General features: G+C 38.6%; 1 protein-coding gene across 1 annotated transcript in view; it reads left to right on the forward strand.

The window, feature by feature from the left end:
- The window catches only part of DENND1A (DENN/MADD domain containing 1A), a gene marked incomplete at its 5' end in the record, with an annotated part of 194,078 nt that overhangs the window by 33,605 nt on the left and 135,356 nt on the right, over positions 1–25,117 (forward strand). The window contains 2 exons of the mRNA XM_010153875.1: positions 13,937–13,986; positions 19,917–20,036. Of these exons, the coding sequence (XP_010152177.1) occupies positions 13,937–13,986; positions 19,917–20,036 (170 nt within the window). The remainder of the gene's footprint in view (positions 1–13,936; positions 13,987–19,916; positions 20,037–25,117) is intronic.

Consider the following 25,117-nt stretch of genomic DNA (forward strand, 5'->3'; position numbering starts at 1 on the left):
GTCATTGTAAGGGTTGTGTGATTGGAGAGTATTTACACAGTGCTGGCCATAAATGGAGCAAAAACCCCCTTATCTTTTAAAATTTGTCTGCACTGAGTGGACTTAGTTGCTTGAATGGGGATGATCATAATCCAATTTGATACTTCTGAATTGCACATAGTATTCTTAGTATGAAGTTTTTGCCTCACCGTTTGCATACACTGCATGGTAAAACCTGTCTTAAGCGTAATTTAAAATAATAGCTATCCTTTCAGAAATAGATGGAGAAGTGAGATTGGGAAGGTTGAGTAATTAGTCATTTAGAAAATCTAGAAAAGTGGTTATAGTGTTCTGAAAGCCACTTTGTAGTAAAACCGAGGCAGAGTAAATAGTAAATATATGAAGTATTTGATACTCACTTCTGAAGCATTTGATACTCTCAGCTTGTATAGAGCTATCCTACTGCATTCATACAGGGAGTCTTTTTAAGTGAAAGCCTAATAAAAGTTCATGTAGGACAGTTATAAACATTCTCCTTGTACAGTGACCCCTCTTGAGTAGGTAGCGATAAAACAGCAGCATGAATGGGGGCCTTTGTGTGGGGCAGGCAGGCCGTCTGGACTGCGTGGGGAGGTCACTTGGACCTCATGAGCAGAGAGTACAGCTGCTGTCTCACTGAATCATTCTGGAGACGACTTACCCTCTGTGGACAAAGCTGGGTTCTTTGGTTCGAGTCCTGACAGGTAGTGGCCGGGACTAAACCCTGGGCTTTGACTATAGGACTATTTTCTCAATTCAGAGTATTTTTCTAGGCCAGATGTATACCCTTAAATATAGGAAAGTGAAGAAAATATATATTCCTTGTTTGCTCTGTCTTACTCGGTCATCCTTGCTGTATGTTACAAGCTGTTTCTTCATTGCCTTTTCTTTCGACCAAGTAAGTGAGGGTTGTTTTTCTTATGTATGGCTGTTTGTGCCTTTTATGTGCTTTATAGTATCATTTACTTAGTATAAAAAATGCAGGACCTCTTCACATCTAATGTTTTTGTGCTTGTAGTAGGGTATACTCTCTGTGTTCTAAGTGCATTGCAAGGCATTTGTGCTCGATAGAATCACAAACCTTGAGAAATACCTGACAAAGATGGTTTGCATCTTAATAGAACCTTTCACATAATCTGTTCATCCAGTTTCCATTTCAGATTTGAAGTGAATAATCTAAGGATTGTAGTAGTGAAGTATTTCTAGGATGAGAAATCTCAGCCAGAATGTATGTTTAACAGCCTAATAGAATAGCTGGCTTTAGGAATCCATCAGATCTGGACAGAATTTCACATAGCATCATAGCAATCTAGGTTTCTTTATTATTTTGTGTATTTTAACACTACTTGGCGATTGGCTGCAAAAATGCTTAAAGTGGATTTGTGCAGAGCAAAATAGTAATTCAGTTTTTTGTAAGTATCCCTGAAAAAATACAGTACTGAAGTGCAAGATATGCTGAGTGAGAAACTACTCAAAACTATCTTTTTTTTCTTTTGTCCTCAAACTAGGAATCTAAGCAGGTGCTCCATTTGTTCCTGTCTCTGAAAGAGCTGAGGTGGAGATACTGTTTTTTCTGTTTGTTTCATCGTTGATAACATTAGTTGAATGTTTTTCCAGATACGGTATCTGTATTTCAGAAATCATGGTGCAGGGCAGGAGTACTGAAAGTTCAGAAAAGAAATAGTAATTAACTGCCAATTAATCTTGTGATGGATCCCAGGAGGTGACTTGATTTTGGCCTGAGAGTACCTGAGATAGTGTTGGACCCCCAAGTCTGCGTGAAAGCCGTGTCAAAAGCCGGTGTCCGGAAGTTAGAAAAATTTGGAATAGAAATGGAAAAATAATTGAGTTCAAGTGGGAGGAAATGGAGTTCAAGCCACTTTCTAAACAATTTCAGTTTTCTTTTGTGTAAAATTTGAATCAATATTGCAAGTTCAATAAACAACCTGATTTCACCACAAATTACTCAGCTGAGTGCAAATATTACTGGATACAATCGTATGGCCTTTGTTATACAAGAGGTCAGACTAGATGATCATAATGGTCCCTTCTGGCCTTAAAAATCTGTGAATATATGAATAATTAAAAACCTGTCCTGCCAACCCTTATTTGTTGAGGTAGTCATATTAAAATCCTGTGGGACTACTAGTGTGAGTAAAGGTTGTGGGATCAGGCCTAAAGTGAGTAATCATTATCACTTAGGTTTAAATTTATTGATAAAGCTATAAAATATTCACTTCAAGTAAAGGTGGGTTTCTGTAAAGTGGGAGGTGCTTATGCAGTAATATTCTTTGCTTTGTTAAGCCGGTCATTATCAAAATAAAAACTTCTCTTGTTTCCATCTCCTGAACTATTCAATTCTATGCTGGTGCTATGCACCAATTTATAAACAATTTCAAAAATGTTATTTAAGAATTTGTAAAGCATAGGAAGCATCTTTGTTTTGTTTAAAAATAAAATAAAATTCAAGCTGCCAACAATAGGGTGGGTAGAGGCATGTTAGAAGTGTTGTCAGCGCATGTAACGGTCTTCCTTGCTGTGAGTGATGGTGTTTGCATGGGCAGGAGTGAGCAGGCTGTAGAACTCCAGTTTGAACATGATTAATATAAGTATCTGCAGGTAGGTGGTGTCGGCAAGGTTCGGGTTATGAATCGAGCTCAGAGATGCCATCTCTTTGTATTAACCATCATAAAGTAGTTACGCAATTTCTCAGTTGGTTGGAGATGGCTCTTGAATGAGGGGTTTAGTGGGATGACTTGATTATCTAGCTGAATAATCTCGACTGCTGGTGACTAAGACTATTTTTGAGACCATACAACCAAACAAGCTAATACTTGGTCTTGCAGGTTATTTTCCTCTTAATATGTTTTCTATAGCTAGTTTAATGTAGCTGTGCTGCTTTAACAAACTAAGGAGAGCATTTGTTTTGTAGCTCCTGAAGTAGTCATTAATGCTTCAAAGTTTCCTGAGCATGTGGAGGAGGAAACAGTTGTTTGGATTCTTGCTCTTGCAGCTTGTCTGCCCATAAGCAAGTGGATAAAGGCATTAAAAATGTGACAAAGAAGCTAAGGCTTCACCGAAGGTGGTTTAAAGACAAAAAGCAAGTGGGAAATAAAAGTATGGGTTTTATTTGCAGAGCATCGTGTGGCATGTGAAAAAGCATCAAAGCAGACAAAACAGCTTGTGCTTTGGTATTTCAGTGGGTCATCCTGAGCAGCTGCAGCCATGTGCTGGTGCATGGAAAGGGTATGGAAGGGGCTCAGGGAGGTGGCTGTCCCTTCTTGTGTGGATTCCCAAGGTGGCAGGAGCTTTCTGTGACTTACTTGTGGCAGCAAAGGGACTTTCTAGAGTTTGGCTTTGGGGTAGTGTGGATGGAAATACGTCTTTGGCTTGTTTCCCTAACTGGAGAGTCTTGCTATGTGTGATACCTTAAAGTAGGCATGACCTTTTGTTTGGTGCACATCTCCCACCCCAAGCGATGAACTGTAAGGTCACATAATCAGTCTGTTCTTTTCAGGAGTAAAAATTTAATATTGAAATGTTTTTTCTCAATGAAGGCAGGTGGTGTTTGTTACTTCAGTAATTACAAGTGTTCAGTTGTAGGCATTTGTATGGTTATCAAAACCCTGTGCCCCCTGTAGATTAGGGAGTGGAGGGGTGGAGTGTCCCCTAGAATACACAACGCAGAAGATGTGTGTAGGAATGCCAGGGATTTGCTATCTGTTAGTTATTAACTTTTCAGTAATTTAATAAATGTACAGTGCAAAGCATTCAGATTGCATGGTGCCTTCATTGAATTTCCCAGAGTATTTTGCATGCATGGCTCTTTGTTCTTTTTTAAATTTTTTTTTAAAGGAATGATTGGAAAGTAGCCTGAAAGACAGGATCTGTTGGTGATAGATGACACTGATAGTCACATACTCAAATTTTCACATGTGTCTGGGCAGCAGTGTAGAACTGGTAACATGTTACAGAGAAAAGTTGGAAATTATTCTGTGTTAACCCAGGGAATTCCAAAGTTCTTAGTTTTATACTTGGAAAACTTGGGTTTCTGAGCTCACTCATCCTTCTATGTATCAGCTGTCTTTTCTTCAAGTAAAAACTGCTTTCTGTGACTAATGAATGTTTTTATAGCTTTCAGGGTTTTGATCACTATTCTCTCTAACATATTCTCGTTTTTGGAAATCTAAGACTTGTGAAAACACTGATGAATTTGAAGAGCTGTATCCTCTGCAACCTTCAGTTATCTAAGGTGATCACTGACTCCATCTCATCTCTGCAAAGTTTAATGTTAGAAAAGTTCTTTCCCTGAGGGCACTAGTGTCCTCATCACATATCAGCATTTTCTCATTCCTTCTCCTTTCGAGAGTTCTCAGATAGGCAGGATGTGAAACCTGTCTGAGAAACAGGTGCTCCTGCGTTTTAAAAATCGGTCAGCTGTTGCCCCCTTTGGGATAGTTGTTTAGTTTTCTTTCTTCAGCTGCAAAAAGTAGACAATGCCTCTGCGACGGAGTTGTTAAGTAACTTCATTAGTGAGTAGCTTTAAAGCCCTTCTGTAGCGACACGTTCTTCTCTCCAGCAGTAAGGAGGATCTTGGTCACAGTAGTGAGAAGGCAAATCCATGAGCTGATCAGTTTCTGGGATTCGGTAACACTGTGCTAGGTATACGCCTGGCGTTTTTCTGAACGCTCATATTTAATTTTTAGGTGATAATCCTGAAAGTGGTGTTTGAAGTACAATTGCATGCTGAAACTGTTTTTTTCATTATTTCTCAGGAATTACGTGTTTTGCTCAGTTCTTGGGTAGGGCTCCCTGTCTGTAGCTTATTTCCTGCTAAGGATGTCACTGATGGAGAATTTATGATCTGGAATGACTAACTGAATTCAGTACATGCTCTAATATTCTCTTTGGTAACCAGGGCAGGAAGAAATTGGAGTCTAATGTTACTCTCTCTCACTTTTTAATGCTTTGAATTTCTATAAAAGATCTTGTCAGTGAAATGGCTTAATTTCACAGCGAGGGATGGTAGAATTTCTGTAATAAAAAGTGATAGTCCTCCTTTGCACAAAGGCAGAGAAGTTGGAGGTGGCAGATTCTTATGTTGGCTACAAATTTCTGCTGTTGTCTTTATTTAAACTGTTTTCAACATTGCAAGTTTCTTCACATCCTTTTTCTTGAGCGAAGGGCGGGACTTGATTTTTAATGGTATTTACTATTCATTGAACTATGGTTTTTGGTGGTTTCTTTCTTTGGTTTGTGTTTTTGTTTTTTGGGTGTCCCCCAAGTGTAACACACACACACACACACACACACGGCTGTTTATTTATAATTTCCTAGTGATTAATTTTTCCTTTAATTCAGTTTCCCGTCTGTTGTGCCCGGATGCTGCAGAAGTGTGTATGAAAATGTGCACCCAGCTACAAGACGTTACAGGTTTTTAAAAGTCAAAACTGTTGTGGGTTTTTTCCTACCTCCTGAAAAATGAATCTGCTGTTGGGGCTGAACTACAGTGTGGATTTATAAAGGTTATGTAGTTACATGAGCAGGATTTGGTTTTAGGGTTTAATTTAGTTGTGGAGCTCTTGCCCTCCTCTTTTAACGTGTTATGTTTGTGGGAATGAATTCCTGTGGTTTGCATTATCTGATTACAGTGAAGATCAAATCTGGCCCGATCTTATTGTGCATGTGACTGAAAATGTAACAGGGCTAGTGCCGTCATCACAGCCTCCTGTGATCGTAGCGTTTGTGTTTGATAAACAGAGCTCACCTACAGAGATTCTAGCACGGACTGTTCTGGAGCATTTACTGGCACGTATTTTTTAAAGGGTGGCCAGTGGATGGTGCAGAAGTAATTAACAAAGCCCGATCTTGCCCATTTCTGTAAACAGGGTATTTCTTTTGTGAGCATGTCTTGTTAACTATCTGTTGCAGACCTTTATTGGTGCTTCTTGAATAATTTGTTTAAACTATGCAGTACAGATTCCTTATTTTAGCACTAAGACTTACAAAGGCTTCTTTTAGCAGCCTTTAATTTTGTACTTATGTATGTGACATAGCCTGTGGCTGTGATCTCTACTGTGAATCTGCAGTTGTTTTGGGATGAAAGAAGAAGGCAGCTGGAAACTCAGTAGCTACATCTAGCTGTCTACCTAGAGAAGGCCTTGATTTCAAGTTTATCTAAACAAGCTCGACTAATCCCAACTGTCTAGGGGGATCCACTGTCAAAACAAGCAGCATGGCCCTAAGGCAAACACAACCATACAGAAATGAAGGCTGGGACTTCCAATACTCCAATGACTGCATACTGGAGGCTTTTTTTTCCTGAAAGAGAGTAAGAGAGGTGGAATTTGCATAATGCCTTTTCATTGGAAACTTTTGGAAAGCTGACAGAGGTCCAGCTTATAGCTCTGTAGCCACAATACAGAGTCTATAGGAGAATCCTTGAATGACCTAACCATATTGAAAGAAAAAATGAAAGCATCGAAGTATAGCCAAGTGAGTGTGGAAAAGAGGGCTGGAGCATTGTCTAACATCTGCTCTACTTCTCGTTAGTTTTGTTCTTTGGTATTCTATGTGGACTTTGGAGAAACCTAAGACAGCCTAACATGAATCCTATAATCTTCCTTCTGAATATTTATGTAGTGTGCCAGCCTCTAAGCTGTCCTTTGCATCTTCCTACTTCCCCCTCATTTTCATGCTCTCAAATGAGGCCAACATTTCAAAAGCTAAATAAATGTTTGTGAATGTTTATAAAAGATTTGCATAAATTTGTTCTTGTTTGACAAAGATCACTTTTTTCTTATGCCAGTTCTGAAATTTTTTAAAGGTTTCAGTGCTTGTCTTGACAACAAAGTCCTGCCTGGGAGAACAATGATTGCTGATTAAGTGGGTATGCAGTTGTAGCTGAATAGAGCATTTGAGACAACGTCTAAAAGGGCCAGTCATCTTAAGCCAGAATTATAATATTTAACAACTGTTAACCAAAGTATATATTTAAAGCTTTGTTTTTCATGCAATATACCTGTGTGATTGACTTACGGTGTGAGAAGTATGGGATTGTTTTTTCACAGCTAAATAGCTCTCAACTAGTTTTACCTAACTGTGGAAGTGAAAATATTCCTCATTTTTAGTCACTAAAAGCTTAAAATATATTTAATTAAATTAGTATTCCAGCTTTCCGATATTGACACTTCTTATCTTTACTAATTGGTCAATGTTTATGCACACAATAAATGGACCTGATTTTTTTTTTTAATGCTTCTTTGTATAATTTTTCAATTCTTTGTGATTTAAGGCTGGAACAATTATTCCTACAACAGTAGCTGTAGACTTTTTTATTATTTAGCATGTTACCTAAAATCCATTTGTCTTATAATAAAACTAAATCTTAGCTTTATTGAAAGGGTTTTAGAGACATTTATTAAGGAGATCTTTTTGAAAAACTGCTTAAATATTTAGTTCAGCTTTACTTTCAGAATTTTTTTTTCCACTGGAAAAAATGTAATAGTCGTTTCTGTTCTTTTGTTCTATTAGTTGAGAGGTTGAAGTTGTCATTAAGGCAAAAACTAGAGCTACTTCTCTGACACAGTTTTTATCACATCTGCTAGGCCTGTGTCCCAGGAGGAGCTGTGCAGAGCAGTGAATTCAGCATAGGCCCATTATCTACTGTTTTTGCGTATGTTGTAAAAGGAGTGAGACCTCAGGGAGGCTTGGAGCCTCCTCCCGTGTAATGTCCAAATCAGATTTGAAGGACTGGTGGCAGGAAAGCTTTGGCCTTGGGGTGTGAATTCTAAGAAACAGAGTCACAATTAGGTTTAAAAAATTCAGGGATTTTGAGCTTTGTCTTGAAATATGTTTTTAGTAATGCAAGTAGAAAAGTTGCCCATCTGTGCACATATTTTGTACGTTTAAAATATTTAAATGATAGCAGGCCTCAATATGCTTAGGAAATGTTATTTATCTCATGCTCTTCCTGTTACCAGGATTGTGTATATATCTGTTGGCTTTTTGTTAGTTTTTAAAAACCAGCGTTTTCCTGAGAACAATTGGTTACGTTCTGTGAAATGTTGTTATTTCGTACTGGGTGCTGTTCCCCGTTGGACCCTCATACGGGAACAAGTGACTTTTGTAGAAATAAAACCCTCCCCCAATTCAAGCCTTATAATTGCTTAAAAAGAGCTAATGCGTTTTTAGAACACTAAGCAAATTGATGAACTAGTGCTATAAAGTTGTATTGGAATACATGTAGAATTAAAAAAGTAGAGATTAAACTAAATTAAGGTGATCTGAAATAATGCTATCAAGCAAATTATGCTCTTGATTTTTTGGGGTAGAACTTTTTTTTAAAGAGCTGATTAAAATTAATTCTCAGGGTGTCGTGACCATTGTAAAAATCAGTCACGTTCAGGACTGCTGTAAGACGTAAAAAGATTTTATGATAAAATCAATGGAAGATGAGATTTGACATAAATATTTCAAAAGAGCAATGATAAAAAAAAAAAGAATCTGTGTTGTATCATTTTAAAAACATCTACAAAGATGTTTAAAATATAGAGAAATCTTTGTTTTCTCTGCTTCCTCATCTTGCACAAAGAAAAATAAACTTAAAACCATCTCAGCTTTTTGTTGTGGGTACTTGAATTGGAATCCCTCTCCTGATTTTTAACTACATAATTACATGGCATTTGGCAATTGATGACAATAATCTGTAATAATAACTTCAGGAAAATTTGATGTTAGATAGTATAAACTGACACTATTAGTAAATGTAAATTAAAGTATAAATTTTCAAAACATAAGATGTACTGATCCCTGTTTATTACTCATCACTGTGTTCAAGTCAATGGTTGATTTTTTTTGTGTGCTGGCATTGCCTTCTTGCTGGCATTTGTAGTCTTTAAATACAATTTAGAAACATAACTGCATCTAGTAGAACCCTGATGGCTTTGTAAAATCTTTGAAGTAGTGATCCAAACCTGTTACTGAGATGCTTATTATTGTGCAGAAAGATGTTCCCTTTCCTGGGAAAATATATATGAATTTCTGACCAACTCTGCGCAGTGAACAGAGTTGATGGTGTTCTAGATTGTTTTCTTTCACAACCCAATTAAGTAGGTTTTTTGGGTGACAAGCTTTTTGAATTCTTAAACCTGTTGTTCCGTTGCAATGGATGATTTAGTTAATTATTAGCTTAAAATTATTCAAACCGATGAATTAAATACAGGAGCAGTTTACAGTTTTGTGGCCCTAAGGTAGATTAATATACCAGCTCAATTTCAAAACAATTGGATAATATTTTGCTTCAGTTACTGTCATAGCACTCTTTCATGCTATACTGACATTTTTGTGATGTTTAAATTTGATGCTTCTGAGCAGAAATGAAATCATCTGTAGTTGCTTGCTGGTCAAGTCGGGGTCCCGTTACCTGTCCCACTTTCCTTCATCCCTTATGGCTGGCAGTCATTGCCTCTCCTTAACCCTCGTTGCACTCCAGTTTCTCCTCCTTCCTTGACGTGTTCTTGGAGTTCTCTTGGTGTCCCTCCATGCGAAGAGGATGGATTTCGTGGTCGTTTGACAGATTCAGATGGCATTTCAGGCTGGATTACTTCCACGCTCTGTTTAGCCTTTCACTTAGAGCAGCCTCACCTGTACTTCACCTCTGGCTTAAGGTCAAGGATGTAAACCAGCATTCATATTTTTCATCACTGAGTCATCTCTCCATGGAAGACTCATCTGATTTGCAATGCTCCATTCTCTCGTAATATTTGAATTGTCCTGTAAAAATGTATGGACTTTCTGAAATATGGTTGTGAGGGTGGGTTGGTTGGTTGGGTTTTCCCCATGACCTACAGGTATAGATCTTGTCTGTGCTCTGGGTTGTCTTTTCAACTTCATCCTGCTTTTCCTCAGGTTTCCCAACAGGCTTGCAAATACAGGTCCCCAACCTGTTGGGTTTGTGGTGTATCGATTCCCTTCTCTGACTCCCACTGTAATATATTCATTCATAATTTTTCACACGTCTCTGTCTGTATTTTAATTTCTTTCCTCTCCAGCTTCTACTTAAACTTGTTCCGCTTTGAATGTCTGTTGGATCGTGCGTCATTCTGCGACTAGATTGTCCGCACCAGTCTGCTGTTCTTGCATTACACCATCAATTTGCATATCATTTTATCAGTGCAGTTTTATTTAACTGTAGCTGCAGCATGGCGTGTTTGTTACCGATGTTCATTTGAACAAGAGAAATAAAGCCATCCTGTGTATTTAAGAGGCTCTGAAGTAGTTGCCTCTACTACTGGGGAATGACTGGGAAATGACAGCATACAGTGAAAGGTTTCAAAATAAAAACAAAAGACTAAAGATACATCTTGCATATTGAATTCACAACTGAATATGCAAAATTTTTCAGCAATGTTGAGCTTTCTTTACTATGTCATCTCAAAATATAGATAATTTGGGACATAAGCCAAGCGTGTATCGTGTGTATTTAACAGCCTTGCTTTCCATGCGCTTTGCAAGTCTCTCTCGTGTGTGCAGAGGAAATCCTTTCTGAGACTGCCTCACCTTCATCAATTGCTGTGTGACACAAAGGGGCTGAGCGCTGTATTCCTGCCTCATTTATTTTGAAAACTTTGCTACTGAAACCAAACTTAATCAATGAGCTCTGTGTTGTCTCCGATAAGTTATGTACTGCCTTTATTGATTGGGAAGGATTTTAGAAAACCCATGTGGGGTTTATAATGTCAGCAGTGTTTTGATTATGAAAAGAGTTGGAACCTTGGGACAAGGAACCAGGTGGTGTATGTCCTAAAGCCAGTGGTGACACGGCTGGGCTGAATCCCTCAGGGGACGCAGTTCATGCCCTGCACTTTAACTGTGGTGACTGGCTGCTATAGATGCACTTTTTGCTCATTAAAATGTTAAAAATCAAACTGCATGTAAAAAGATTTGTGAAAATATAAACTTGGGGATTGATCCAGAAAACTGGCATGTGATCCCCTGGAGACACTGGTTTCAGCTACTGGGTAATTTACGCTGATCAGCTGTGTGTCCTGGATTGTTTGGGGTTTTTTCTTGGCTTCTTTTTAGGGGGATTTTGCTTTTGAGGCATTTATGTAGGTTTTTCTTTAGGAAAATAGGCATAGGGGAATAAAATAAGAAAACAGGCTATCGATACTGCCTCAGTGTTTCATGTCAGGTGAAAACATAAAAAGGATTATAAGATGCTGACATGGAGCGATTCTGGTTTTGTTGGTTTTGTTCTGTTTTTTGTTTGAAATCATAAAGGAATGATGATCTTTCTAGGCCGTAAGTAACCACCCACCTAAAGAGGTCTGGTAGGAAGTTGTATATTATCTAGACATTGCTGATCTTTCAAACTGAGCTGTAGTTAAAGGAAACAAACAAACAACAACAACAAAAAAAACAAACCCACACAAAGACCTCCCGTTACATTTATAGTAACGAGCTTGCAACACGAGCAAGAATAGAGTAGTTCCCCAGTCACTGTATTTCTTACATGCAAAAGATAGCAGTTTTGCTAATTAAAAACTAAGTCTGTGATTTTTATATATATTTTTAATAGTTAAAATTTAAAAATACATCTGTGCTTAACCTATACTAGTCTGAATTTTTATTTGTCAGTCAAGGAGATAAGGTATTGGTGTGTAATGAGAGGCAAATTATGTCCAATAACATTATAAAAGCCACATAATAATATCACTTTAAAATCTTTCTTTACAAGACAGCTCAATGGTACAGATTCAGTATATTGCTTCTGTAAGTGAAAGGTTCATTTTCTGTGTTTAGGAAGCTATAAATATCAAGAAACAAGTGCAGAGTTAAGTTCTGAGCAATACACTTATCCGACAGTAACACAATGAGATGCTCAAGTGTTTTATTATGTGAATATTTTTACTTACAGTTACAGTAATGATATAAATCATCAAAATTATGGAGAGAATGTATTCTACCATTCTGGGGTGACTGACTTGGTATCTTTTACCACAGTTTTATTTCAGAATTCTATGTAGCAGCTACACGGCTTTGTTTCTAAAAAATAGATGTGCAGTCATTATTTTAAAGACAGTTTCTATTGGTGAGTCCAATAAAAATGTAGGCTCTTTACTCTCCTGCAATTACAATCTTGGTTCTTTTAAAATTCTGGGGGGTTTGTTGGGTTGTTTGGTGGTGTTTTAACCACTTTATGCGTTAACATTTCAGTTGTGTGTAAAGGACAACATTGTAATAGTTAAAGTTTGTGAAGATGTATTTTTTTGTGTGAAAGTGATCAGAGTTGTTTAGCAGATGCTTGATCCTTGTAAGTCAGTGAGATTCTGCACAAGGGTGAACCTAATCACATTAATGAAGCCTGGATATCAAGGCATTATTTTATATCAAAATATGTATTTCTGCAGAGTTTACTCTGGAACCTTTATAGCTCCTTCCCAAGTTTTCTGCTGAAATTGAAAGGAGGATGCTTCTTTGCTTTACATGGCATTCTTCAATAGATCCTTTCTTGTTCTTTAAAAACAGGAGGTTGTTAAATAATCTATCAATAAACTGTCAAGAAGTCAAAGTTTCCGTATCTGTTTCTGCCTGAAATCTTAAGAACTTGCCACATTTTAGTTGTCAAGAATTCTCCAAAGAAGAGTCTACGTGCAGTTGTGCCTGAAACCATTGCTGGGAATGGGATGGGCTTATTTGAATTATGTAGGAGGAACATGTTCTTGCAAGGGAGTCAATATGTTTTCTGCTTCATTGAATAGGTTATTAGATGGATGCAGTTTATTTGTTGAATGATGGCATTGGCTTTAGAAATAAATGAAGTGAGAAGCTTCAGTTTAGTTATTGGTGTAATTTATTGCTATTGGTCAGAAAAGTGTTGAATTTGTCAGAGGGTTTGTCATTTAGTCGGGGTTATCTTGTTTCAGCTTAAAGCAGAAATGTAATTTACATTTCAGGTCCTGAAATATTTAAGTGTGAAGGAGAACGAACAGTGAATTACCTGGTAGTAAACGTCTGCAAACTGGGTAGACCGTTAGGGTGGATTGTGGATTATTGAATTGTAATTTTGAATATTATAGAACAATGTAATGGAAATGAATTACTTTTGTCTATGACACAGCTATTTTGGGACTGAAGTGTTTCTGGTTTTGCCTCTGATGATTGTACTTGTTTAAAGTTGTAAGTTGAAAATTATTAATTTCTCTGCCACTTATGTTTTCAGTTTTCATATTTGTGCTTTTTATTTATTATCATGCAAAGGTTATACTCAGAAGTTTCTCTGTTTGTGGTGCTGTTTTGCAGCTTTTAGAAAATGGTTTGTAGATTAAACAGTTTGTATGTAAAATTAATGCATGTTATTTTAATCAGTCTTTCAGCACTCAGGTTTTCTTTCTAATACCAGTAGGCAATGCTGAACATTCCTGCTATGAGACCTCTTGGCTTTATCTTTTGTTATTTATCTTGCTGATGTTAGGAAGTATTCTCCAATCCCCCAGACCTCTGTTCCTAGGTAACAGTCAAAAGCTGTGCCAGCAGAAGTGGTCCTGCCAGGCCAAACCCATGTGGTTTGGTGTTATTCACTATGATCCATATGGTCAGGGTAGAGATTGTCCCCAGAGAGGTGTTAACACTCAACAACCCAACCTCCTCCTACTCTTTGGAGAATTGCTGGATGGCTCCTGCTGCCTGCCCATGTGTGAATCTTGATTAATTTTTCATTTTTAATGAAGTTTGATCATGTTTATTATTTCACATGATTGACTGCCTGGTACTCCTTCCATGTAATTGATAAAGCCCATATTTCTTCATCTGTCTCTTATTTCTTCAGGGCAAAGTTGTGAAATTGTGTGATGTGGTTAATATTAGATTTATTGGTCCCAATAGATGTATAAATTATCTCTTTTTCTCTCCACAGGAAGTTCTACAGACTTTGACCAAGTTTTGTTTCCCCTTCTGTGTGGACAGGTAGTGTTAGCTTTTCAAACTTTACAAGAAAATAAGCTTGTCAATAAAACCACTGTAGAAAATAAAAACCATACCATTCTTAATGTTCTGTCTGCTTGACTGTGATTTAAAGCACCCAAGTGCAAATTATAGTCTTAGAATCACTTTTTCCTGGGGTTTTTATGGGCACCATCAAAAAAAAAAAAAAGAAGTTTTAAAAGTTAGAGCTGCGCAGTGGCAGCAGTACGAGTGCGCTTTGGTTTACCTCTGTGTAAGGCCTGGGTGTGAAAATGCCTGGGTAGTAATTGCCAGATACGAATACTGATGTCAAAGCTTTGTGTGTGTATGTATTTTATTTCTTAATTGCCAAAATTTGGGCAGAACAATGAATTAAGTGCTTTACATTTAAAGGCCTCATGATCTTGCTGGAATGCTGGTGCTTTACTTGGTGGCTACTTAATGTGGCTTCTAATTTTGGGGGGAAAAATTATAAAGTAAGTTGCAGTGGATTTGACAGGAACTGAGAATATTTAATTCTTGTAATTTAGAAAACTCCACAACTGTTTGAGTGTTTTAGCTTTGCTTTTACTGTGACTTGTTTCTGATGTTTTCATGACAAGAAGAAGCATTGAAATTTTGCAAGGATGCACGGCTGCTCCCGTCACCTATGAGCATCACTTAATTGGTCAGAGTCGCTTCTCTGAGGGCAGCTCACACCCGAATGGCTTTGATTGATGAAACTGACCTTAACTGCGATTAAACTGCTAGAAATCTCTTTCTCATTTCAGTGAAATCTGTGTTATTTGCAGTAGAAATTGATTTTCTTTATAAATCAACATCCATTTCTAATATCGCTCCTCGTTTGAGCTGTTGCTCAGGTTTTTTTCTTCCCCCTTTCCATTTTCCCCACCCCTAGGCCAGCTGGTATTTCTTAGTTATCTTCAAACTAGTCGCTGTGAATGGAGATGAACCCTCACTACGCTGCTCTGGAGACGGGAGTCTGCGTAACAAACCCACGCTCCGCTGCTCCGAGGCAGTAATCTGGGGTTGGGGGAAGCTGGGAGCTTGAGTGGGTCATGCAGATGACATGTTCTTTCAACCCTCCAGGTGGTTCCCGCAGGTCAGGGTTGAGAGACACGAGGGAGGCACTGCTGGACACAGCTGCTATTAGCACTGCTTCCGCAGAGCCCAGTTTGGACATAAAAAGAGAATTTGAAAGTCCTGGGCTGCCAACATGAGCTGTCGAACTAGCGGATGTTGACTCAGATGACCATTAAAAGCCACAAATGCTTCTTATAATTTGGAATCACTTTGTGCTGATCTTTCTCGTTTCCCAAGGGGAGGGAGCTGGGGAGTACTCAGATATATTTTTCTCATGTATGTGTTTCTGCTAGAACTATTTATGCCTACTGTGTGTAGGTTTATTGTACCTAGGGGGTTTGTTTGTTTTGTTGTTTTTTGTTTTTCCCCAGCAATATAACATTTTGAAAGATAAGAACACTGAAAACCCATATGGGTGCAAATGAGAACATAATGAAAAGCGATTCTCATTTCTGGATTCGCTTGTTTGACTGAATATCACAGGCTGTCACTGAAATGACTGTAACATTTTGAACATAAAGGAGAGATTGTAACCCACAGCATACTTAATTCAAAATTAAGAGTGGACTTGCAATACTCCAGAAGGTAGAGGATGTCCCAAGTTAAGGATATGGCAGCTAAGGGATGTGTGTGCTACTTCTTCTCTTGTAAAAATACACACGCCTCACGTGTGCATGTACGGGTGTGCGCATGAGTGTACGTATGTCAGTAAATACTCGTGTCCTCTGTGATATAGATTTGACTTTGCTTTGAACTGTGTGTGGGTATTAACCTGCCAGTTACGTCAATAAGGTGAGCAGTCTTCTATCACTGAATGCAAATGAATTTAATGTGACCATTTAATGTGATAAAGAGAAAAATGCAGTGCAGCTTGCCTGCAAAATGTTCTTCATCTTTTAATACTTCCAAGTTTAGAACTGATCAAATACCTGTTCTTACAGGCTATTTCTGGAACTCAACAAGTGATGAATTTGCACTGTTGGTCTTTTCTTTCCCTGTTTACTATTAAACCAGTTAACCAATTACTGAGTAACTGTTTTAAATGCAATATAAGAAATGTATAAAGTTATTTATAATAGCAAGCAGGTAGCCCCGTAGTGAAGTTACTTCAGACAATGGTTTAATATTCCCCTTAGAATAACACTTTTGCTGTGTTTCTGTGTTCTGTGTTCACTAAGTGTTTTTTAATAAACACTTTTTGTACTTTAAGACAAAAAGAAATTGCTTCTAGAAGAAATACTGTCTTCAGTTATGTGTCAGAAAGGTCCTTACAGTGCTGCCTTACAGAGTTGACTAGCACTCTCTAGTGGGACTTTATCCCTCTCTATGTGCCTGAAAAGTGGTGTGCTGGATCAGATCTCCAGTTACTGGAATTCTTATTCCTCAGAGTATTTTTTTTTTAATGTATATTGTTTTGCTTATTCTGAAGAAAACAAGAGAGAGAGAGAGGCAGAAGTGGTTTCAATAAAGGCTGTCCAAATACTCAGGTGCTGTTCCCAGTTAACTAGGTTGTCTTGTTCTTAGCTGTGATAATTTTAGTATTGGAATCTCTCTGCAATGTTGAGAGGTTTAAAATTATTATTCTTAATGTAACAGTGGAGACTGCCTCATTGTTCAAATAACTTAGGAACATGGGATAATACCTTCTGTTGGAATAACACTGTGTAGGATGTCTCTTCAGGATCAGTAAAAATCATAGATACAAATTACGATGAATAGATGCTGATACGATCAAAAATATGTAGTCCCTAAAGAATAGATGCTGCAAAGTAGCATTATCTGTCGTAGAATTTAGGTTTTCAAGTCCTGTTAGAGTCACGTCCCCAGTTAATACCATTTGTGAGGACGTTTACTTGGGGAACTTTAATTTACGTAGCTGAGTTCTGTGTGACATGCAGTATTGTGCCAGGCATTCAGGGGAAACTTCTTGATGGTAGAAGTGGGTCAGTGGTACTTGAGTTGAGTCTTGCTCTTCTGACTTTGGTATTAAACAGTGGTGTTTCTTTACCAAGTGCCAAGAAAGTACATAAATCTGTACCTTCGTGTGTGTCTTCTCTGAGGCTGCATGCTTTAAAAAGCAGGTGGCAAAACGTGAAGATGTACGATTGCCTCTGCCAGATCGCAGGTTCATGTGGTGACAGGACACCAAATTTTGAGGCAAATCAACGTATCTGAATGCTGTGTGCTGAAGGTTTTGGCACTTATTGACACAGACTCTTAACTCTTCATATATTGATTATTTATATATATATGTATATTGTTCCCGGTGGTTAAAAATCACCAGAGACTAGTTGCCCCTTCCTTTAGGCAGTGGACCATGAATTTTCTACTGCTATGGCTGCGGGATCAAGGCAGAAGCTCTTCATCTGCAGGAGTGAAGAACTCCAGTCAAATTTCCAGTCAGGATTCATTTGTGTTAGTCAAATATAGCTAGCGGTGGGGGATTTTTCAGAAATCTCTCTTTCTCTCTCCCCATCCCTCTAACCCTATCTTCTCTCTGCCCATTTAGAGATGAGATTTATGGTGCTTCCATCCTGTTAGACTCTAAACAGACCTTCCCCTTTGAAAATAGAGCTCTGAATCCTAAGTGTTGTTATTTAAGATCTTAGGAAATGCACTTTTTGTGTTGGGAAGTTTATTCTTCCATGTGAAGAACTGATGCCTGAAACTTGAGCAAGACCTATCTGACATCTTTAGCTTCTGCAGATCCCATAAATGCAAGAATCCTCAGATTTACTTTGGAGGAACTTACCAACTTGTCACAATTGTTTAATAAACAAGCTTCTCCCTGCTCAAATGAAGAATGGGGTTTTTCGCTGCCGTTCCATAATTTCAGTTGTCAGCTAGAATACTATTTCTCACACACGGTCTGCTCTCCGCCTTGTTAAAATTAAGCATATAATCCCCTTTTAAAACACCATACTAAAATTGCCATGGTAACATTACATCCAAGCTTCTCAGATAAAACACAACAGCAGTAAGGGATTTTTGGGTATCCCTGGCAGCTCAGTACGGTTTATGGAAAGGGTTGCTCTGTTGACATTTAGATTTTGGTAGGATGATAGTACTTACACTGCCTAATACTCAGACTACTGAAATGCTTTTAAATATCTGTCTTTTTGTTCATCTGTGAATTTGGAGCACTTTTTTGTCTTCATCACTACTTCATCACTTTGTTTTCCTTCTTTGTTTGGAATCCAGTGAAGGATTTTTCTTCCTAAACTGGACAGAGACATCTTTCCGATCTTCATCCAACTTTTATTTCTGAAAGCCTTTTTTTTTTTCCCCCTCTAGGCACTGGGTGTATAATCTCCCACATAAATTCTTTATTCCATTGCATATGGCATTATAGAAGAGAATATTTGCTCACTTTTAGGGCTTGTGACTGTTAGTTAAATGGCCTTGAATTTACAGGGTTGTTGCTGTTGGTGGGACTCACGTGTCAGGATGCCCATGTGAATGCAAGTCAGTGTTCTCAGTTCTCAGCAAGCCTCAAATGAACATAGCCTGAAAGAAGTGTTGATTTCATACCATTATGAGGTATCAAATAGGTCTGAAATTGGTGAAAAATCTTCTGATAATTACATTAGTCCCAGCTTCACCACTAAATGTCAAAATTCCTGTTAAACAGTAAACCTACACCACTACAAACTGGGAGGTGAGTTGGGCACGGTTTGCGTGGAATCTGCCATCACGCACAGAAGCACTTGATTAACTTTCAGCACATGTGGTAATATCTCAAGAGTGTCTATAATGTTACTAGTAAATAGCATTCAGAAAGTACTGTGCTTTAAATGTAAAGCATCTTATTCTGATCTTATTTTACTACTTCAACCATCACCTATTAGTGATAAAACATGGATGTGAATTAGACATGGATTTTTAAATGTTTGGGTTTGGGGATTTTTTTAATTTGTTTGTTTGGGTGATTTGGTTCTTGGGGTTTGTGTTTGTGGGTTTGTGTTTGTTTGTTTTGGTGGTGATTGTGGCAATTGTTTGTGTGCTTTTGATTTGTTTTGTTTTGTTTTCCAAAACTCCATCTTTTCAACTTGTACAAGTTTTCCCACAGTGATACTTTCCAGTGTGGGTGAGGGGGAGCCAACATCTAAGCCTGTTGTTCACTCACTGCCTATTCCTGAAGAGCCATTACAATCTTACAGATGAGGCAAATGACTCTTAATTTTGAAAAATCATGTAAAAGTCCTGCAGAATCATTCTTACAGTCACAACTGGCTGTAGCACAATTTACTTTTGGTTTTAGTTTATCTTTTCTTCCTTTGCACACTATTCTAGTCTTTGTTTTAACTGATTGCCTGGCTGATAAAGGAGAGTCACGTAGTGTGGTTTCAGTTGCTGAAAACTTGGGAATGATGTATCTGGCATATATGTGAGATTGGTGGACGGATAAAAAATCTTCTACAAGTCAGTATCCAGGTGTCGAGGGAGTTTAGCATGTTATTAAACATTGTCTTTCTCTTGGAGTAAACCAAGTCTCAAATGAAGAGTAAGGCTGAAATATTTTGGGTTATATGAGGGCGCATGAATTTGGTTTGTACTGTGTGTACTGCATTGTAGATGGTTGACAGTCATAACCATTTTTATTTACAGATAAATATATTTTTAGTATCCTCTCACACTTAAAAAATGGGAAAAAACTTCCCCAAAACCACTCCTCCCTCACTAAGCAACTAGCATATTTAAGTTTCTAGAGGGTGTGTACTGTCAGTTAATTTCCCAAAAAAACTGTGCTGAAAGAGGAAATGTTATAGGTTCAATGACTTAGACTGGATACTTTTGACACAAAGTTAGCCCAACATTCATGTTTTTCCTCTTACTCTCTTTATTTTCAGCCATGCAGTTAACCAAGTTGGGCAGAACTTTACATTTGTGCTTACAGACATTGACAGCAAACAGAGGTTTGGATTCTGTCGCTTATCTTCCGGGGCCAAGAGCTGCTTCTGTATCTTAAGGTAGGTCTGTGGTTGGCTTTTGGCTGACTCTAGGAAACAGTGTTTGACTTTGCTGTGTTACGCTGCAATTATAATTTCCAGCTGTTCAAAATCATTTTGCTATCTGGTCCTCAAAGTCACTGCTCTTCTGCAGAAGTGATGCAAAATATCTTGCACTTGGAGTTCCTCTGTAGATAGCTGTATTTGTTTGTAGTCAATGTTCTTGAGTTAACTGTGGAAAAAAAAAGTGTCTTTGCAGTAATGTGATATGACATAGCACGATGGCAGCTGTTATCTTTAGCTGTCACAACTGATCTTGTTAGGACATTTTGTGGACATTTGTATATGCAAGTTTTATTAACAAAGCATCTGTTAGTAACCGAGAGAATGTCACTGGTGCTCTCCACATCCTGAAATTGTGTATGTGTGAGCTTTACTCTGCCCTCATTGAGGCTTTTGTGAATAAAGACTGTTGGTGGAAGTTGGGAACAATGCATTTCACATAAAATGGGCACAGAGGCTCTGCCAGTAGTTTTTGATGACCTGCCACAGGCATGTTGGAATGCAGTCCATGATTTTCTATTTGCATGTGCTGCAAGAAATGATGCCAATAAAATCAGTTTTAATACCTACCAGTATATTAGCTCCATTAAGAACTTCTATGGATTGAATATTTCCACATGGCATCTTGTTTGAAACAAATTTCAGGTGTGTCTTCTGCCTTCTGCTTCTTGCATGTTCACAGAAAGTGGGAAGTTTCAGAGCAATGGCCCGGGTAAAGGCAGCTCAGACTAACTGTACGAACAGCCGGCCAGGTGACTGGGCAACTGCTCAGGCAATCACAAATGAGGACAATTTCCTCTATGAGCAACTGCAGACACCTCTCTGTCCTATCTGGTTTGCTTTTCATGGGAGAGTATCCAGTGTAAGGACAAGAACATGTCTTCGTCCTGTGAGTACTGTGTGTTGCACGGGACAGAATGGGAATTCTGTATAAATGTTACTGAATATCACCCACCTGGAGAATTTCAGGGATAATGTTGTGAAATATTGGAGCACCTATCCAGTACCAGGACGCTTTTCTGATTGGGTTGCACACAGCAGTCCCGTGGAATAGATTTTGGCTTGCTGTACGTATTCAACATGAACGTCTGTGCCATTTGTGCTGGCACTAGACTGGGGAAGTACCAAATGTTTGGTGCCTTGTACTTCCCCGTTGGACTGTGACAGTGATCTGCTAAACTAGACCTTCACCAAAGGAGCTTAATATTTGGAGAAATTATTGTGAAATCTACCAAAATTACCAACTAACTGTGTGGGAGATGGGGTGGCAGCTGTTTTCTCAGCATATTTGTTCTCTTTTCTCTAGCAGACGTCTCAACTGCTACTCGGTGTGGCAATCCCCCAGTATGGGATGTATGCTGAAGTCGGGGGGGCATTTCCCCAACTCCTTCCCCGTAGCTGCTGCCCTGTGTAGCTGGGGTGCTGATTCACTCTCATGTGGGAAGTGTCTGGTTACGTAACATAACTTTTCCTCACTAATGACAAATTAAAGAGGAAACACAGTTTAAAAAGAAAATCTGAATGAGGAGTAGTATGAGTCCCTTCTTGATCTCTCCTGGATAAGAGTTCTTTGCTGTCAGCTCCCTTATGTTGAGTGAAAGCCAAGAAGAAATGGAGGAGTTGTGTTGTAGTCAAATGCCTTCTGCTTCGACTCATAACCAAAAAAAAAAAGGAATTTCAGTGTAGTTACAGCAGGGGATGAATTGGGACTCAGGCACAGGCAGTGATGGGTTTCAACATTCTCTTGTTGGGAAGGTAATGCGTAAACCAGGTTGTGTTCATAAGTACGGAGTGGAGTAGTGTTTTATTTTACAGTCTGGTCTCTCAGAGCAAAGGTGGACAAACGCTTTTGTATGTGGGCCGCTCGTAGGGCAGTGTGTGCTTACTTGTACTGTAATGGTCTGAAGATGGGTGAAGAAAATAAAGATAGGGTGCTTAGAGCTATGAGGAGGCTGCTGAACGTAGGAAATTCTAAATTCTAGAGAGACATTGAAACATGAAATTTCCCCCCTATGCCAGAGAAAGATAGCAAGATCTCGTGTGATGACTATTTAGAAGTGCATATCCGTTTTCATTGAAGCTGGGGTGTTTGTCCTTCTGACTTTATGTTGTAGAATCTCACTCCTGACAACTTTCTGTTTCTGTGCAATCACGAAGGAAGAAAAAGTTCTGCTTTAGGGATGTAAAAAATGCTGTTAACTCAGTCTGAATCCTTTTTTGATACCCTTGTTGCAGAATATCTATATAAAAAACCTGACAAGTTCAATTTTTAAAAATATGTTTACCTTTTGTATTCTGAAATATTTAAACATGTGCTTCTCTTATGGCAATGTTTGAGCTTAAAAAATAGGTTTGGTAGTTTAACTGAGAGATAATATTTTTGTATTGATTTAACTGAACTTCTCTATTAAGTATAAGGCCAAGTATAATAATTGTGCTCTTCAAAGCCATTTGGCAGAATAGCTTTGAAGGCAACGTTCTTGCTGTTCCTCAGTTTGCTTCATAGTCCTTTAATTCTGAGTTAAGATTCTGAGGCCAGTGGTGTGAAAAATTGAATGAAAACCACTCAGAAACAAAAAATGTGTTAAAAAACCCCCAAGGAACACACACAGACCACCCCAAAAGCCCCAACACTTCTGCAGTACAACAAAGCAATCCTAATAAAACTATTTTTAACGTTTTTGAAGAAATGTTCCTGGTTGTGTAAAAACACTCAGTTCTTAATCTAGTCTGGATTGCTGGTGTATGACAGAGTGTCAACATCTAGAAATTGTTTTATATGCGATCCTTCGCTGGTTGTATTATTTTCCAGGATGTCACTAAGCTTGTAAACTATTACGATTTCCTCGTTCTTAAGTTACAAAAGCTGGGCAGAATGGCTGTTAGGGTTCTCAGCCTCAGCAGGAGTCAGACTCCTAAAAGCTATGGCGGTCGGCAGTCAGTGTCCTCTTCCGTCTGAGCAGATAAATATGTTGCCTTGTTACCTGCAGTTTCTCCACAAATTTTGGTTTTGGTCAATCTAATGCTGTATTTGATTTGCAACGTTTATTTGGTCCAGATATTATAAGAACAGCTTTGGGAGGTGTTCGGTAAATGCTGCTGGACCGTACACAACGGTTTGTCCCTCCAAGGCTGCCCATGTGCTGCCTTTTCCCTTCCTTTCAGAAGGGGTTGCAGCAATAACAGCAAACACTTCTGAGAAGAGGGGGTGACCGTTGGTACCGAGTGAGACGGTTGTGGATACTGCGTGGACAACACTGGAGCGGTGTGTGGAGCTGGACAGACTGTATTGCCCCGAAGGCCCCGGGATTTATCCATACTTAGTTGAAGTAATTACACCTGGTGGACAAGAAACTCTCCTTCCTGTAACCGTGTCATAGGTGCCTTGCTTTGTTTTATTATTAACTAGTAGAGTTTATGTTGCATCTGTTAAACTGTGAGCGATAGCACCTATTTCCAACTGCTTGAAGGAGCAGTAGTAATACAAGTCAAAGATTTTTGTCCTGCTCCAAGTATTTTTAAAGTAAAAAAAAAACCCAAAACCAAAGGTAAAACTTTGTGTAGTTTTGCTTTGGTTCATGAACTCACTGGGCAAAGTTACTGATTCAAGAAAGTGCTATAACCATGTGCGACTCTGATTTCAATTTTACTTAATTTGAAGTTTTCAGTGGGTATTCAGCTTTTGTACCCAAAATGAAAATCATTCTTCTGAAGTGAAATGCAGAAACATTTGTGTGGAAATCCCTCTCGGCCAAAATAGCTAAGCTCTGCACCACTCTTTTTCTAAGATAAAAAGAAATGAATCTATAATAGTTTGTGACAGATGGCAGAAAATGTAACTAACTGAATGTGATTCTGTATGGAGTTATTTGAGGTTTTTGGTGTGATTTGTTGTGAGCTCCTCTCCTCCCCCCTTTCCTTCCCTTTGATTGCAGTCTTTGTCCATTTATTCTTAGGATAGAATAAGATTTCTGAGCAGGGGCCTCTCTTGTGGTGCAAAGTGAGAATTGTTTTTAATTGAGCAGAAACATGTGGAAGGATCAGGAATATCTCAAGGGATTACAGAAAAATTCCAAATTTGTACTACTTACAGCTTGTGTTTAGAGCAGGGTCTGCTGGGAATAAATGTTAGTTAGTGTGACCTGTGACCTTCAAAACTGTTGACATGGATTTCAGCCAGAAACTAGCCACAGAACTCCTTTGTTAAGCTCATTCATAGCTCCTTGAAAACTCTAGTCAGTGAAAGTTGCCAGCTCAAATCTAAGGAAAGCAGAGCCCTTTTTTTTGCCTTTTTTTTTTTTTTTTCTTTTTTCCCATGCTTTGGAAACAGTGGACGCCCCTTAACCAGCAAGACTTCTTTAATAGGACTGCATCGCCTAAACTTGATTGGGGTTGACAGCTTCCTGGCTCAGGCTTGCCAACTGGCAGGGCAGTGATGCATAGGGGACAAACAGCTTTAAGGGCCTGTATACCACTGTTTGTGTATGTGCCTCCGGAATGCAGCACGCTTCTGTCGTGACACCTTCTCCTGGACGGATAAAAACCCCAAACCCCGAACGCTCCTTTTAGTTCCACAAATCTGGCAGCTGTTTTGGGGGAGAGATTTGAATATTGGTGGGGGTTTTTTGTGCTAAAATAATTGCCCTGTTGTCTTCTAGAATTTTCCCTTTTCACTGATTTGGCTAAAAGCCACAGAAAAATATTTGCATTTGCAGGGGGAGAGGGACATTTTGATTTTAGAATTTTGAGTTTTTTCCCAGATGTTGCTGTATAGTCTTTAAAAATCTTAATTCCACCATAAATTCATCCCACCATAAAAGGGTTAAATTGACAAAACCTCGTTCTTGTGCACTCACCACTTCTTTCAGGTTGTCCACTTAATGGGTTTTGTGTGTCTTCAGCTGATTCTTTGGTCGGCCTGCATGAAGGCTTACCTGCCTTCAACTGTACCCTTGAAGGTGTGCCGTCACATCCGTGAGCTGTGTTGCTACTGTCTACATCTGGTGGTATGAATAGGTGCAAAACAGGATGTGGGAAAG

Source organism: Eurypyga helias, unplaced genomic scaffold, assembly GCF_000690775.1.
Source record: "Eurypyga helias isolate BGI_N326 unplaced genomic scaffold, ASM69077v1 scaffold4336, whole genome shotgun sequence".
In the NCBI taxonomy this organism is placed as follows: Eukaryota; Metazoa; Chordata; class Aves; order Eurypygiformes; family Eurypygidae; genus Eurypyga; species Eurypyga helias.